This window comes from Balearica regulorum, chromosome 6 (genome assembly GCF_011004875.1).
Source record: "Balearica regulorum gibbericeps isolate bBalReg1 chromosome 6, bBalReg1.pri, whole genome shotgun sequence".
In the NCBI taxonomy this organism is placed as follows: domain Eukaryota; kingdom Metazoa; phylum Chordata; class Aves; order Gruiformes; family Gruidae; genus Balearica; species Balearica regulorum.
The window spans coordinates 209110-223378 of record NC_046189.1 but is presented as its reverse complement, the minus strand read 5'-3'; the positions used below and the strand labels follow the sequence as shown (position 1 = coordinate 223378).

The following is a 14269-nucleotide window of genomic DNA, read 5'->3' as shown; positions in this document are numbered from 1 at the left end:
GGAGCAGCTAAAAAGGTAAAGTACTTGCAGCGAGCAGTAGGCTTAAAACGTGCTAGGAGTCACCAGCTAAGATGGATGATTAACACAAAATGAAAGAGAGAACGATTATTCACTGTATCTTACAATGTAAGAGGCATGGAATGAAATGAAATTTGCATGGTGGCAGGTTTAAAATAAACTAAAAGACATATCTTTTCAAGCAGTGCATCATTCAGACTCTTAGCTGCTGAATCCAAGAGGTCGAAAGAGTAATTTTATCTTAATATGACTTAGATGAAGTGACTGAAGGAACAATCAACCAAAAACTCTCAAACAGAAAGATGCTGACGGCGTATGTGGCCTGGGATGTGCAGACCTTGGATTGTGGGGAGCTGGGCAGGCATGCCTGGGGAGATACCGCTCTGCAAGGACTGGGCAAAGCTCTGCTGTCCACAGCGTTCCTTTGCAGAAAGCGTGTTCTAGTCCTCTTAAACCTTCCTCGGGATGATGGCAGTAAAAAGGGCAGCAAGGAGGGAAAACAGACCCTGCTTAAAGCAGTGGGTGGGCCAGTTTGGGAGGGGGCTTTGGGAGGATTCACTGCCTGGAGCACTGAAGATGAAAAAGTGGAGGGAGCAAGGCAGCCAGACCTTCTGCCTAAGTTGTGGAGGCATTAGAAGAGAAGCTGCAGCTTGGCATGCTCAGTATATGCTCTGGAGTCTCCCTCCTGCCACAGAAGAGGCACAGCCTTTGCCATGAGCACCACTGTGCCTGCTTTTCCCTTAGCAGTGTCTGCACTGTGGGCAACCTGGGCTAGTGGAGGGTGTCCCTGCCCATGGCAGGGGGGTTGGAACTAGATGGGCTTTGAGATCCCTTCCAACCCAAACCGTTCCATGATTCCATGATTCTATTCATGGCATCAGTAAGCCCTGGAATTACAGCGAGTTGGACACTAGCCTTAGGGTTCCTTAATCACTTGGTGATGGCATGTCCTACCACACTGCATGCCTGAGGTTATAAGGATGAGGGTAAAGGTATTTTCATGGTGTGGTTCAGAGTTGTTCCGTTTGGATGTCAGCCTCCAGGTGGAGTAACAGGTTTAGAGGCTGAAAGACAGAAGGTTTGACTTCTGGAGCAAGCAGTGGGACTTGTTAGAGCAGTGGCTCTGCAGCAGCAGCCTTCCTGTGGTGTCTATGACACACCTGGTTGTTGAAAAGAGCATTAAGGTCATAGAAAGAGAACAATAACTTCAAGAGACCTTGGGAAGGGAAGAAAGCTCTCTATATAGAAACACTGACTAAATGAGAGCCCTTGTAGCAAGGTAGGCAGGGATGTACCTGCGTATTCCATGGCACAGTATTGACATTATTCAGCTGTCTCAGCAGTTTGAAGGTGGACGTCTAGCCTTGACCTGGGCAGTGACCATGCCCTCACACAAGGGGAAAGATGCTGGAAAGGTTCAGTGGCCATTCAGATACCCAAGCCCTCAGGCTGGAAAATAACTAGGTACGTGCAAGGATCACAAAAGCCGAGGAAGATGGACACCTGTGGTGCCCACGCTAGCTGCGTTTCCCTGTTGGCCTCTGTCAGAGACGGTGGTTGGGTAGAAAGGCTTTGGTCTGACCTAGTGTCTCTGTTTTTATGGAGTCACAGTTTGAGAAATGGTCTGCAGTGTTGCTGATCAGCAGAGACCCAAGTTTGATGTTTAATGCTTGGAAAAATTAATTAAAAAAAAAAAAAAGAGTAGAGTATCCCTGTGGGGTAAAGCATGTCGATATGTATGGCTGCTGTGCATCTCACATGATGGGAGATGTGAATCCATGTTGCTCTTCCCTCCAGTGACTAGAAGTAGATGGTTGACAGTTTCTCCTGCGTTGAAATGGCAGGCATGGGGACCGCCTGTAGGCTTCTTAACTGTTTTTTCCTGGTGCCCTGGGTCAGGAATTAAGCCTTAAGATAGTTCAGGAGATTTGTCCAGTTAGGAAAGCAACAGGTTTTGTATTTATTTGAAAGTAGGAAGATTATCTACACAACTACAAGGAATACCCTTTCTTTCCTGATTGATACAAAAGTCAGCTCTGCAGAAATACATTTGCTTATTGTACAGATTTTATTTTTTTTCGTATTGATGATATGCTTGTTAAAAAGCCTGGTTAGCTGGCACATAAAATATACTAAACTGTCAGATCATTTTTACATAAAACCTGGGAATAATAATAGCTACGACTAGTAAATTTGAGAAGATATTTTACAATGCATGTTTTCTAGTTTGTAAATTCATATTTAATTTCCATTAAACAATTAATATGTGTTATTCCATTGTAGAAAAAAGATGAAGTTATGTTTGACTTGACGACTCGCAATATAAATCCAAAAACTCAGATTAATCAATCACAAGAAAATATCTTGACTCGGGAATTGGACGTGATCAACAACTCCAAAGAGGAGCAAGATTTGAAAAAGCATTGCCAGGAAATGTTGGAAATTCATCAAACTCCTGATTCTCCAAAACACATCTTGAACGTAGGCAAAGGCAGTTCAAAAGACTTCCAGAGTTTCATTGCAGATATGGCTTTGTGGGGCTCGCCTGAGATTGTGAGAAAGCAAGATATGAGCCTGGAACTTCAACCAGAACTTCATCTGACACCCTTTTCAGAAGTTGAAAGCACAGATTTTGAAATGATGCATACCAGGTCATCCATGCAAGAAGATAATTCTGTGTTGCTGGGATATTCTAAGCTGTATGAAAATGGCAGTGAGGAAGCAGCAGTGGGAGTAGATAGAAAATCTCCAGCTTTCTCTGAAAGTACCTACTCTGTTGATGATGACCAAGATATGGAGAAGAAGATTTTGGTAAGTGATATTTCATGTCTGATTTAATTCTAATTAAACAAGACCGCTCAGCTCTTTCCCTCTCGGATCGTTGTTGGGCCATTGGCTCCAAGTAGTAGAAACTTACACGCCGAGAGGAGTAGGTCCAGTAATGTTCTGTATGTACAATTGTTAGTTGTTAAACATTGTTTACCACAGCTTTGAATAATTGAAAACAGTCTTCCAAAACCTAAAATTGATCAATAAGCTGCTTACAGCAGGCTTTGCGTCCTGCACGACTATACGTTGCTGATGTGGTGTCAGTAAAAATATGGGTATTGCTCTTGTGCTCTCAGAAGATTTGTTGAGAGGACTCTTCAAATCCTGGTACTTTTGCAGTGACGCTACATGGAAGTAATTGATAAATTTGTGGTAACACTTCATGTGCAAGTCATTGTGTACAACTTTTTGCTACCACGGGACTCAATTTACTGTAACAGTTTTCCACTTAGGAATATCAGTCGTTGAGCGTTAGAAGAAACTGTTTCAAAAATGGATAATAGAGGGCTTTCTTTGTAATGGAAATATTTTATATATTTGTGTCTGTATCATTTCACAGGAAGATGAAGTCTGTACTTCAGAAAATTAATCTTCGGTTGTATATTTTTATGCCTTGCTCTTGAAGGGCAATTCATTATAAATACATGTTTGTTTCTTAAGACTATTGAAAGGGAGGGAAAAAAGGGGATGGAATGGCTTCCAAAGAGCATTCATCGTGGTATTTGCCATCTCTAACAAACACTATGATCAAGTAGGCATTCGCTAGAATCTGCCCTAGTAACAAAGTTGTTATAAATGCAGAAAACTCCATGGCTGGATTCAGAAAACTAAATTAATGTGAAAAAATTATTTCCAAGCAGATGAGAGAAGCTGATAATCTAACTTTAACCCCTTCTGATTTACAAGATGATGTAAGATCAAGAGCATCTGCCATAGATGCGATGAGCGATGGATATGGCAGCAGTAAGTTGAACTTTGTTTGTAGACTCCTTTCACCTTTTGTTAACTTCAGTATAAAAATATTAAAACGTTTCCTCTTTTTGCTGTTTTCTTTTACTGTAGGTCTTTTATTTGAAAGCTATGCTTTGTCAGGTGGTTCTTTGTTTAGAAAGGCTTGTATACTTGTGCTAGTGGAAGTCTGCTTTTACCTTTTCATCTTTACATACTGAAAAGGAGACGTGGGGTTTTAGTGAGTCCTGACTTAACTACAACACTTGCTCTGGTGCTAAAGGCAACTTACAACTTTTTTACTTGTTCAAGTTAGTTGAGATCTCAACCAACTAACTTCAGCTGACCCTGCATTCACACTAACAGAACAACTCATGGTTATTTTGCAAGCGGCTATGCTGGTTTTATGTTCTCTTCATCTTTGTAACACTTGTGGGGGCGGGGGCTGTCTATTTTTTTCAGATACCAGCTCAAATTTGGCAGCTAAACTAAAGCAGGAGCTACAAACGTCAGACCACCTAGATCCTAGTTTCACGGCTTATCTGCGGTACCGTGGAATGCTTCCAGATATTATGGAATCAATGAGAGAAAAGGAAATACTTTCACCACAGCTGAAGGTAATATATAATTAATCTAAGCATTTCAGCAAATTAAAACTGAAATGTAAATATAAAATAGAGATAGCTGCTATCTTTACACTGTAAACTGTTCTGTAATAGTTTAAACTTCAAGTTGATCATGGTTCTTGAGGCATTTTTGCATCTTTCCTGTGACAAATTTACTGACATTTGTCTTACTTGTACGTGCTAGAATTGAAAAAGTTTTGCTAGGACAGCACTGGTGATGTTCCAGCATGTGGTGGTACTGATCGATCTGATCCATGGGTCTGTCTTGGAGGCTTTACAGAAAGCTGTTTCATAAATAAGCATAGCTAGCTGGCATCCTGCTCCCCTGCCTATTCTTGTCATTCTAATATGGTGGAGAGCTGTGGAGACACCACGGCAAGGTGCGGGGGATTCTTTCAGAGTCAGTTCAAGGAGCATGAAGAATATACAGAAGACTGAGCAATGGTTGCTTACTGCAGTCAGTAAGGCAAGTTTAAGAAAGCATACGCCTGGGACTGTGGTTTGGTGCTGCAGCTGAACAAGCTCTCGGCCGTTCTGGGAATTCCAGCTGGTGAAAGGGAGAAATTCCCCAAATCATAGCATCTGTGGGGCTGGTGAGAAGTATGTGGGTAAGGGCAGTCGGCTACAGGGAGTCCGAATACTTGAAGAAACTTGAGTAATAAGAAACTAGAAGAAATACACTTCCTAGAAAATGAATGCTGCCTCCTAAAATGTTCAGCAGATTCTTTCAGCTTGCGCAGCAAAATGAAGGAAGATCTGTGCAATGAAGGAAGGCTGTGCAAGGGGAATGTAAGCCTGAATTTGAACTCAAGCTGACTTGTACAAGTAACTCACAAGATGAAGGAAACTGGACCTTTATCTCTGCTCAGGGCAGAAGGAAGAGCCTTCCTCCATCCTCTGAAGTGCCATAACAGACGTGATGCTCTGGGGATGGAGGATGAAGAGCACATTGAGTAACTGACATGATCCAGGAAAAGCCAACCATGCAAAGCTGATAGAACCACCCACTTGCATTAGAACCAGTGCCACCAGAAAAGCACGTAAAGTATTAGAAATTGGAGATTCCTTACTGAGAGTCACTGAAGCACCCATTTTCCATCCAGACAATTTCTCTAGAGAAGTTTGCTGCCTACCAGGAGCTTGTATTCATGGCATTGCTGAAAGGCTGCCAAGCCTGGTGAGCCCTGCAGATTATCATCCGCTCCTACTGTTCCATGTAGGGTCTAACGATGCTGTAACAAGGCAACTTGGAACCATCAAAAGAGACTGTATGTCCCTTGGATCAATGTTAAAAGGATTGGGAGCACAGGTGGTGGTCTCCACTGTCCTCCCAGTGTGAGGAAGGGGTCCAGGATGGAGGACACGAACAGGTGAACGCCTGGCTGTGTAGCTGGTGCTGTACTCGAGGTTTTAGTTTCTGTGATCATGGATCTACCTTTGAGAAGCCGGGTCTGTTGGGAGCTGATGGGTTTCACCCAAGCGGAACAAGAGTGTCTTCAGCAATAAGCTGGCCAAACCTATAAGGAGAGCTTTAAATTAGACTTAGCAGGAGAAGAGGATGGATTTTGAGCTTCAGAGAAGAGTCAGGGGCTGCTGATGTGTTAGGAACGAACAGGGAAACACCCATGAAATACCTCAAAGAAACTGGGGCTTGTTCCTCCAAAAAGGTAACACAGTCGACAGCCCAAGTGAAGAGCCTCTGCACCGATGCACATAGCATGGGTAACAAACAGGAGGAGCTGGAAGTCACTGTGCAGCTAGAAAGCTACGATCTCGTTGCTATCACTGAAACTTGGTGGGACAAATCACACGATTGGAGCGATGCCATCGATGGCTATAAACTGTTCAGAAGAGACAGGCAAGGAAGGAGAGGTAGTGGGGCTTCTCTCTATGTAAAAATAAACACACAAACCAGGATTGATTGCACAGATCTGTCTTTGTAAAACAGTAGAGTCAGGACCCTGAATTTTAGGAGAACAAGCTTTCGGTTGTTCAAGAAATTAGTGGATGGAACTCCCTGGGAATCTGCCCTCAGGGATAAAGGAGCAGAATAGAGCTGGCAGCTCTTTAAGGACACCTTTCTTAGAGCACCAGAGCTTTTGATTCCCATCTGCAAGAAATCAGGCAAGGAAGGCAGTAGCCAAGCATGACCCCTGGTCAAACTAAAATGTGAGAAGGAAATGCACAGGAAGTGGAACCGGGGATATGTGACCTGGGAAGAATATGGGGACGCTGCCTGGAAGTGTAGGGATGGGATCAGGAAAGCTAAGGCACAGTTGGAGGGGAATTTGGCAAGGAATGTGAGGAGGAATAAGAAGGGCTTCAACAAGTATGTTGGACAGAAAAGGAAGATTAAAGACAATTTGTATGTACACACACACGTGATAAATAAGATAGGAGAACTAGTGACAACTGACAAGGCTGAGGTACTCAACAACTTTTTTTTGCTGAGTTTTCAATGGCAATCACTCTTCTCACATCTTAAGTCCTTGAACCTCAAGGCAGGGACTGGGCAAATGAAGTCCCTCCCATTGTAAGTGTCCTGGTTTCAGCTGGGATAGAGTTAATTTTCTTCCTAGCAGGTGGTACAGTGCTGTGTTTTGCATTTAGGATGAGAATAATGTTGATAACACACTGATGTTTTAGTTGTTGCCAAGCAGGCAAGGAGTCAAGCTTCTCATACTGGCCTGTCAACGAGAAGCCAGGGGCCACCCAAGAAGCTGGGAGGGGGACACGGCCAGGGCAGCTGGCCCAAACTGGCCAAAAAGATATTCCATACTGTATGACGTCGTGCCCAGAATATAACTGAGGAGGCTGGCTGGGAGGCAGGGTAGCTTGGGAACTAACTGAGCATCGGCTTCGGGTGGTGAGAAATTGTGCTGTTCATCACTTGTTTTGTAGTATTATTATTATTATTATTATCATCTTCTTCTTTCTTCTTCTTTTTTGTTGTTCTTCTTCCTTTTCTGTCCTATTGGTTTCTTTATCTCAACCCATGAGTTTTACCTTTTTTTTTTTTTTTTTTTATAAATTCTCTCCCCCATCCCACTGGAGGGGGGGAGTGAGCAAACGGCTATGTGGTTGTTTTAGTGGCTGGCCAGGTTAAACCACGACGGTAAGAGATGATGATTAGATACAGTCAACATGGCTTTACCAAGGGCAAATTGTGCCTGACTTCAATGATGTGTCTGGGGCCTTCAACGATGGAGTCACTGTGTTGGTAGACAAGGGAAGAGCAAGTGATGTCATTTACCTGGACTTCTGTAAGGCCTGTGATATGGTCCCCCACAACATTCTTGCCTCTAAATTGGAGAGAGATGGATTTGATGGATGGACTGTTGGATGGATAAGGAATTGGCTGGATGGCTACATCCAAAGGGTTACAATCAACAGCTCAATGTCCAAGTGGAAACTAGTAATGAGTAGTGTTCCTCAGGGGTCTGTCCTGGGATCAATACCATTTAATATCTTCATTAATGGCATTGACAGTGGGATCGAGTAAGTTTGTGGATAAAACCAAACTGAGTGATGCAGTTGATTCACTTGAGGGAAGGGATGCCATCCAGAGGGACCTGGACAGGCTGGAGGAGACGGCCCACGTGAACCTCATGAGGTTCAACAAGGCCAAGTGCGAAGTGCTGCACATGGGTTGGGGCAACCCCCAGTATCAGTACAGGCTGAAGGATGAAGATATTGAGAGCAGCCCTGAGGAGGAGGACTTGGGGAGTGATGGTTGATGAGAAGCTCAATATGAGCTGGCAACGTGTGTTCACAGCCTAGAAAGCCAACCGTGTCCTGGGCTGCATCAAAAGCAGTGTGACCAGCAGGTCGAGGGAGAGGATTCTACCCCTCTACTTCACTCTGGTAAGACCCTAACTGCAGTACTGCATCCAGCTCTAGGGTCCCCAGGACAAGGAGGACATGGAGCTGTTGGAGCGAGGCCAGAGGAGGCCACGGAGATGATGGGAGGGCTGGAGCACCTGTGCTATGGAGACAGGCTGAGAGAGTTGGGGTGGTTCAGCCTGGAGAAGAGAAGGCTCCGGGAAGACCTTAGAGCCCCTTCCAGTCCCTGCAGGGGCTCTGGGAAAGCTGGAGAGGGGCTGGTGACAAGGGCAGGGAGTGACAGGCCAAGGGGAATGGCCTGAAGCTGCAGGAGAGGAGATGGAGATGAGATGTGAGGCAGAAATCGTTCCCTGTGAGGGTGCTGAGGCCCTGGCACAGGTTGCCCAGAGAAGCTGTGGCTGCCCCTGGCTCCCTGGCAGTGTTGAAGGCCAGGTTGGATGGGGCTTTGGGCAACCTGGGCTAATGAAAATGTCCCCATGCCTGTGGCAGGAGGGTTGGACTAGGCGATCTTGAAAGGTCCCTTCCAACCCAATTCATTCTATGATTCTGAATCTAAAAAATTAATAATTCTGAAAGAGCCTAGTTTCATAGACTTCATGGAAGAGGTGTATTTTATTTTATCTTAAGAAACAGAGATTTTTTTTATTTAGTTTCTTTCAAGGATCTAGACTTTACTTGCTGTAAGATCTGAGTGCATACTCCAGTACTGAATGTTGTTTGAACAGTGTACTGCTCTCGTAATATTTACTAAAGGTTTTCATAATTTCACATTAGTTCTTGAAGTAATCACTGTTTTGATTCCCATGTCAGAAAAGCAACTCCCAGTTGCTTCAAAAGTTAAGTCGTTCAAAAATGGCAAAGAAAGAACATCAAGAGTGAAAGACAAGTACTCCGTATTGTTGTTGTTAAAGTGAGTAGCAATGAGAAACAGCTCCCCGTCAAGTTTGGGATATTTTCTTTATGAGATGTAGACAGAAAAGGACCGCAATCTCCAGCAACTTTCCTTCAAAAGAGACCAGGAAACATCTGTGCATGATGTAATAATTTTTGAACAGGGAATTTATTTAAAAGAGATTAATTTGCCTGACAACGTTAGAGGAAACCATTTCCACTGTGTAAATTATTGACTGATTATTTTGGGAGATATTCTTTGTACATAATCTGCTAAATTAAGCCATGGTTGTCTAAATATGTAATTCAGGTTTCTGACATCACTAGGGTTTAGTAGCGTGGCTTCAGACTTGTTAGAATTTAATCTATTCCCGAGAAAGTTAGCTAAATAATTCAGAAACAACAAAGATGAAGTACAGTCCTTTGAGTTAATTGCATATCAGCACGTTGATACGCAGAGCAGTAAGATGTGCGGGCCAAGGCTGCCATTTGTACTTTCACGGTGTGAATATTTAAGAATACGGTGGGCTAGTCTTAAATATTTGGCCTCGGTTGTTACGAGATAAAAATTCTCTGGTAACTGTTGGCTCGCTCTATACGTTTGTGTGTATAGGTGTATTCTTAGTTTATTTTGCATGCCCAGTCGCAGGGCAGAGCTGCGTGCCTTTATCTGTATCACAGCCTCGGCCAGCCGCCTTGTTTGTGTTGTCTAGTGCCCATCCGGCTCTTGCGTTGTCAGGATCCTGATGCCTCTTTCCTAATATTACGTGTTGGGCTTTTTTTTTTTTTTTTTTTTTTCTTCTCAGACTGTGCTGAAGATGGTATATGAGGAAAGCCGCAAAATATTGGCTTTGTCAGAACATCCCTTTGGTTTTAGGGAGCTGAAAAATGTTCATCAGACCAGAGCGGCGATGGAGGGATGGAAGAAGGAGGGCTTAGCCTTGCTGGATGCTATACAGTCACTGAAAGATTACCTGAGCAAGGTGGCAGATAGAGGAGACAAGGTATGACAATAAAAACATCCTTTAAAGCCACGTAACCAGTTTTTTATACATACAGAACTGTATATTGTTATGTAGTTAGTATGTATGTATGTATGTATATGTATGAGGAGCAAGGGACTCTGGCCTTTCTGAGATTTGAACGTGCCTCTTTAAACACCTTTGGTCTGCTTAAATTAACAGATAGGTATACCCGTACGCAGTAATGCTATGAAAGTGCATTAGAGATTGAGAGAGATGCTATTTTAAAGAAAAAAAAAATATTTTTTACAAGGAACATTGCAGTGTTGCTGCTGACTGGAGAGGAGAACTTCTGCAGGCGGTACAGAGCGTGTTTGAGAAGGAGAGAAATGTATTGCAAATTGACCTGAAGTCTCACTTCTCCAATCCTGGTTCTGGTGACGAAGGTTCATTAGTGGAAAAACTGGAGTATATCATGAAACAACAAGTAAGAAAACCTCTTACGGTGTTATGCTTGTAAATCACTACTTCTGTTCCCCTGTATTTTTTTAAGGTTTTTGCAGTTTTATTACTTCTATTGCTAAATCTTACCTTGTGCACTAATCCAGATTGTGTGGGATCAGTAGGCTTTTATAGTCTGCGTTTTGGCACCATTTTTCTCAAAATTTGTATATTGTGTTACAAAGCCTATTATTTTAACTGGCCTCCAGAAAAAATAGTGACCTGGAGATTGTGACAGAGAAAAGGAAATATTTGATAAAAAGGGAAGGAGGGGAAGATTTTCATCCAGAGCTTCACAGCCTTCTCTTGCACAGGGTATATATTGAGCTGACTCTGAATCCGTTTGACATTTTTTGCTGATAATACTTAGCTTTTAGGTTCAGACCAGATGGTTTGTCATAACAATGATGTATAAGCTATTATTAATAATTATTACTCTATTTGGAATCTGGTGAAGTGGAGTTTTTCTTTTTAATGCTAACATTTTGCATTAATGTGAAGCACAAACTTTGTCGTTTGAAGTTGCCTCCATATAAAACTTGTACTGCAAGGGCTTCTCTAGGGTTTCTCTTTGTCAAAAATATGGGAATGGCCTCGTAGATTTAATAGTTGGTTCGTTTTCAGGAGGAACAGAGGCAGATGGTTGTAGAGCACCTTTTCTCCTCGGACCGGAATAGCTTGCTCTCTGAAATACAGGACCTCCGAGCTCAGCTGCGCATGACGCATCTTCAGAACCAGGAGAAGCTACAGCAGCTACAGGAAACCCTTACCAACGTGGAAGATCATGGGAGCAAACAAGAACACCACCTTCGGAGGAAAGGTAGTAATCACCAAGTTCTTGTTACCTGGTCTGCTATGTCAGTTCTTTCCTTTTTTGGCCTAGAAGATAAAAGGCAAAAAAGGATTGTTTTGCAAAGAAGCAGATGCTGTACAAATCCTTCAGTTTTACTCATGCACTCAGGTTTCCTACGATTTTAGCAGAGGAAGGAATTCTTCTTTCTAATATTAGTAGTTAAGAAAAAGCAGTGAAAAGCAAAGAGGAACTTTTAAATAACCCGAAGCAACAGAACTGAAGGGTGACTCTGGTAAATAGAGTGTACATGTCAAAAAGCCATCAGGGATCATAAACCAGCCTTGTTGGTTTTCAGGAAATTCTTTATATACGTGTTTGCTAGTAAATGGATCAGTGTGCTTAACAAGGTTTAGAATCCAGTAGTAACAGGATACTTGCAGTAGCTCTCATAGTCTTGCCCAGTTTTCATGTTCTTCTCCCTCTGCCTGGTCCACTAGCAACAGAGCTGTAGCGTGTACATGTGTCTGCCGGTTCACCTCATGTTTGAAAAGAAATGAATGCTCCAGACAAGAACACTTTAATACAGCTGAACCAGTGTAACTGGTAACGTTGCCAAGTGCTCTGTAATACAAATAACTGTTAATGTTTTCTTATCCTAGTTGAATTATTAGAATATAAGCTTCAGCAGGAAAAATCTATCGTAAGCGACTTGCACGGCACCCTGTCTGAGGAGCAGAAGAGAGCCTCCGAAACATGTGATCTCTTGAATCAAGAAAAAGCAGCCCTGAAATCAGAGCTTTATGAAAGTAAGCAAGAGAATGAAAGGCTGCAGAAATCCCTAGAAGAGCTTCAGAGAGAAATAAACCAGTTACGGTGAGAAGTAGATTTATTTGTTTATTTTATTCATTGACAGAGCTTTATACTCCCTGGATCCACAAATGGTCTAGTTCTTGGAAACACAAGGAGGAAAGCTAACCTCTCTCACTTTTCATGGATATGTTCATTTTTCTTTACCAACTGCTTAAATTTATTTATTCTTCAATTCAAATTTGCATATTTACCTTTTCTGTAGCCTTGACTGAGAAGGTTGTGCAAACAAGTACATGTTGAATGGGTGAATTAAAAGGGAAGTGACGTTCCCCACTCCTGCAGCTTCTGTCTTAGTCTTTTGGTTGGTACTTCGGTTTGCCTGTCATCTGGTGTATGGTTTTTTTCTCTGCCCACTTATTCCCAGTGTATGCCAGTGTTTTCCTCTCAAACAGTTTTGCTCTGCTAGGATAGACAACTTCTCTCTATTTCCTAATTGTTACTAAATAGAGGAACTGAGCTTTGCTTGCAGGGAGGTAAATGGTTTCAGGTGCTAAATAGCTGTGACTTGAAAACTCACCCTCTTTAGAAAGAGCAGAGGCCATCTTAAAGAAACAAATCAATAGACCAACTCACAAACAGTAACCCAAAGTGTCTTGCTTGTGTCTGGTGAAGGATGTTCTGAACATAGAAGTGTCGTTTTGAACTTTGCAGGTTTGAATTGGAAAAAAAAGAAAAGGATTTGACAGCTGCACTTGAAGACCTGCAGACTGAGCACCTGAAGGAAACAGAGCTGCGAGGTTTGTTTGAGGAACAACAGCTTCAGCATAAGAAAGCAGAAGATGAAAAGACAAAGGCGTTGGAGGTAATGCCCCGCATCTCCATGCTTCAGTTCCCCTCCCTTGGTGCACGAAGTTAACAGGTTATTTCTGCAGGCTTTCACATCCAGTGACTTTTGTGTAATAACTTTAAAAAAAAACCCCAAACTTCCACTGAAGGTACATAGAGTTTATTTTGTTTTCACAGAATTAAAGCTTTCAGCTACCCTCCTTAATTGCACATGCAGAAGTAAGCAAAAGTTGTATGCTTCCCACCCCACCCCCCGGTATCTTCTTAGTGTTTTCGGAGCCTTACGCTTTCACATTCCTGGGACCAGTTTTGTACTGACCCTTGCTCTGCAGGGAGAGCCAGACTCTACGTTTGTGTAACTGCACTCTTTATTCCAGAGCAAACGTGCTATGAGGATGTGATGTGTATGATCAACTGAGATGATAAAGAAAACCACCCAGTGATACATTTGCTTGGCAGAGAGTAACTGGAGCCTTTCCAATGTAACGTGTATTTTTGGAGGTTAACGAAAGACTTTTTTTGTTCCCTTTCCTCTGAATTGAAGAGAAAACAAATGAACAGCTTTCTCTCTGATACTGTGATAGCAATGACTCAGTTCTTGTAAAAGGCCTACAGTGACTGGAAAAGGAAGAAGATTTAACATAAACCTTTGATTGTGGTTTTTTAAGTTAACTCCAAAACAATCCTAGTTAAATGCCCTAAGTGAGGAAACACAATTCTGACTCTCCTTCCTCGTAGTCTGGCCTCTCACATCAGCTTTCCCGTAGATGGTTAGGTTTGTGGGTGATTGGTGGGATTTTGGTTACTACTTGCACGGTGGGACATGGTGCTAACATCCCCCATCCTGTACACAGACAGCTCTTGCAGGGACGGCCGGGACCATCTTACCCAAGGCAGAGAGAGAAGTGCACGGCCCGGGTGGACTGCACAATAAATTGAACCATTCACGGTTCACATTGCTGTGGTCTTGCATTCCCAAATCCTCCCTTGCATTCCTAAATCCTCCTTCGAAACCCTACTAGGGAAAGCTGATGCCCTTCCCGTCTGACCTGGCTTTCTACAAGAGCAGAGGTGGTGCTGGCTGGGGCAGGCAGAGCCCCCTGCTAGGAGGAGCAGTGCAACCTCCGACTGTGAGCACCTTGGGGCTGCCCCTGCAGCTGCTCCGTTCCTTTGGCTGGCTCCCAAAAGGGACCTAGGGAACG

The 14269-nt window shown here is 43.1% G+C and overlaps 1 protein-coding gene across 13 annotated transcripts in view; it reads left to right on the top strand.

Moving 5' to 3' along the window:
- PCNT (pericentrin) overlaps positions 1-14269 on the top strand; it is a 100859-nt gene that overhangs the window by 70052 nt on the left and 16538 nt on the right. For 11 of the 13 annotated variants that reach the window (XM_075755815.1, XM_075755813.1, XM_075755817.1 and 8 more), the window contains 8 exons: positions 2302-2829; positions 3705-3810; positions 4258-4412; positions 9962-10159; positions 10431-10604; positions 11243-11438; positions 12071-12284; positions 12933-13083. In XM_075755815.1, the coding sequence (XP_075611930.1) occupies positions 2302-2829; positions 3705-3810; positions 4258-4412; positions 9962-10159; positions 10431-10604; positions 11243-11438; positions 12071-12284; positions 12933-13083 (1722 nt within the window). The remainder of the gene's footprint in view (positions 1-2301; positions 2830-3704; positions 3811-4257; positions 4413-9961; positions 10160-10430; positions 10605-11242; positions 11439-12070; positions 12285-12932; positions 13084-14269) is intronic. The other 2 variants (XM_075755818.1, XM_075755806.1) reach the window with 1 other exon arrangement.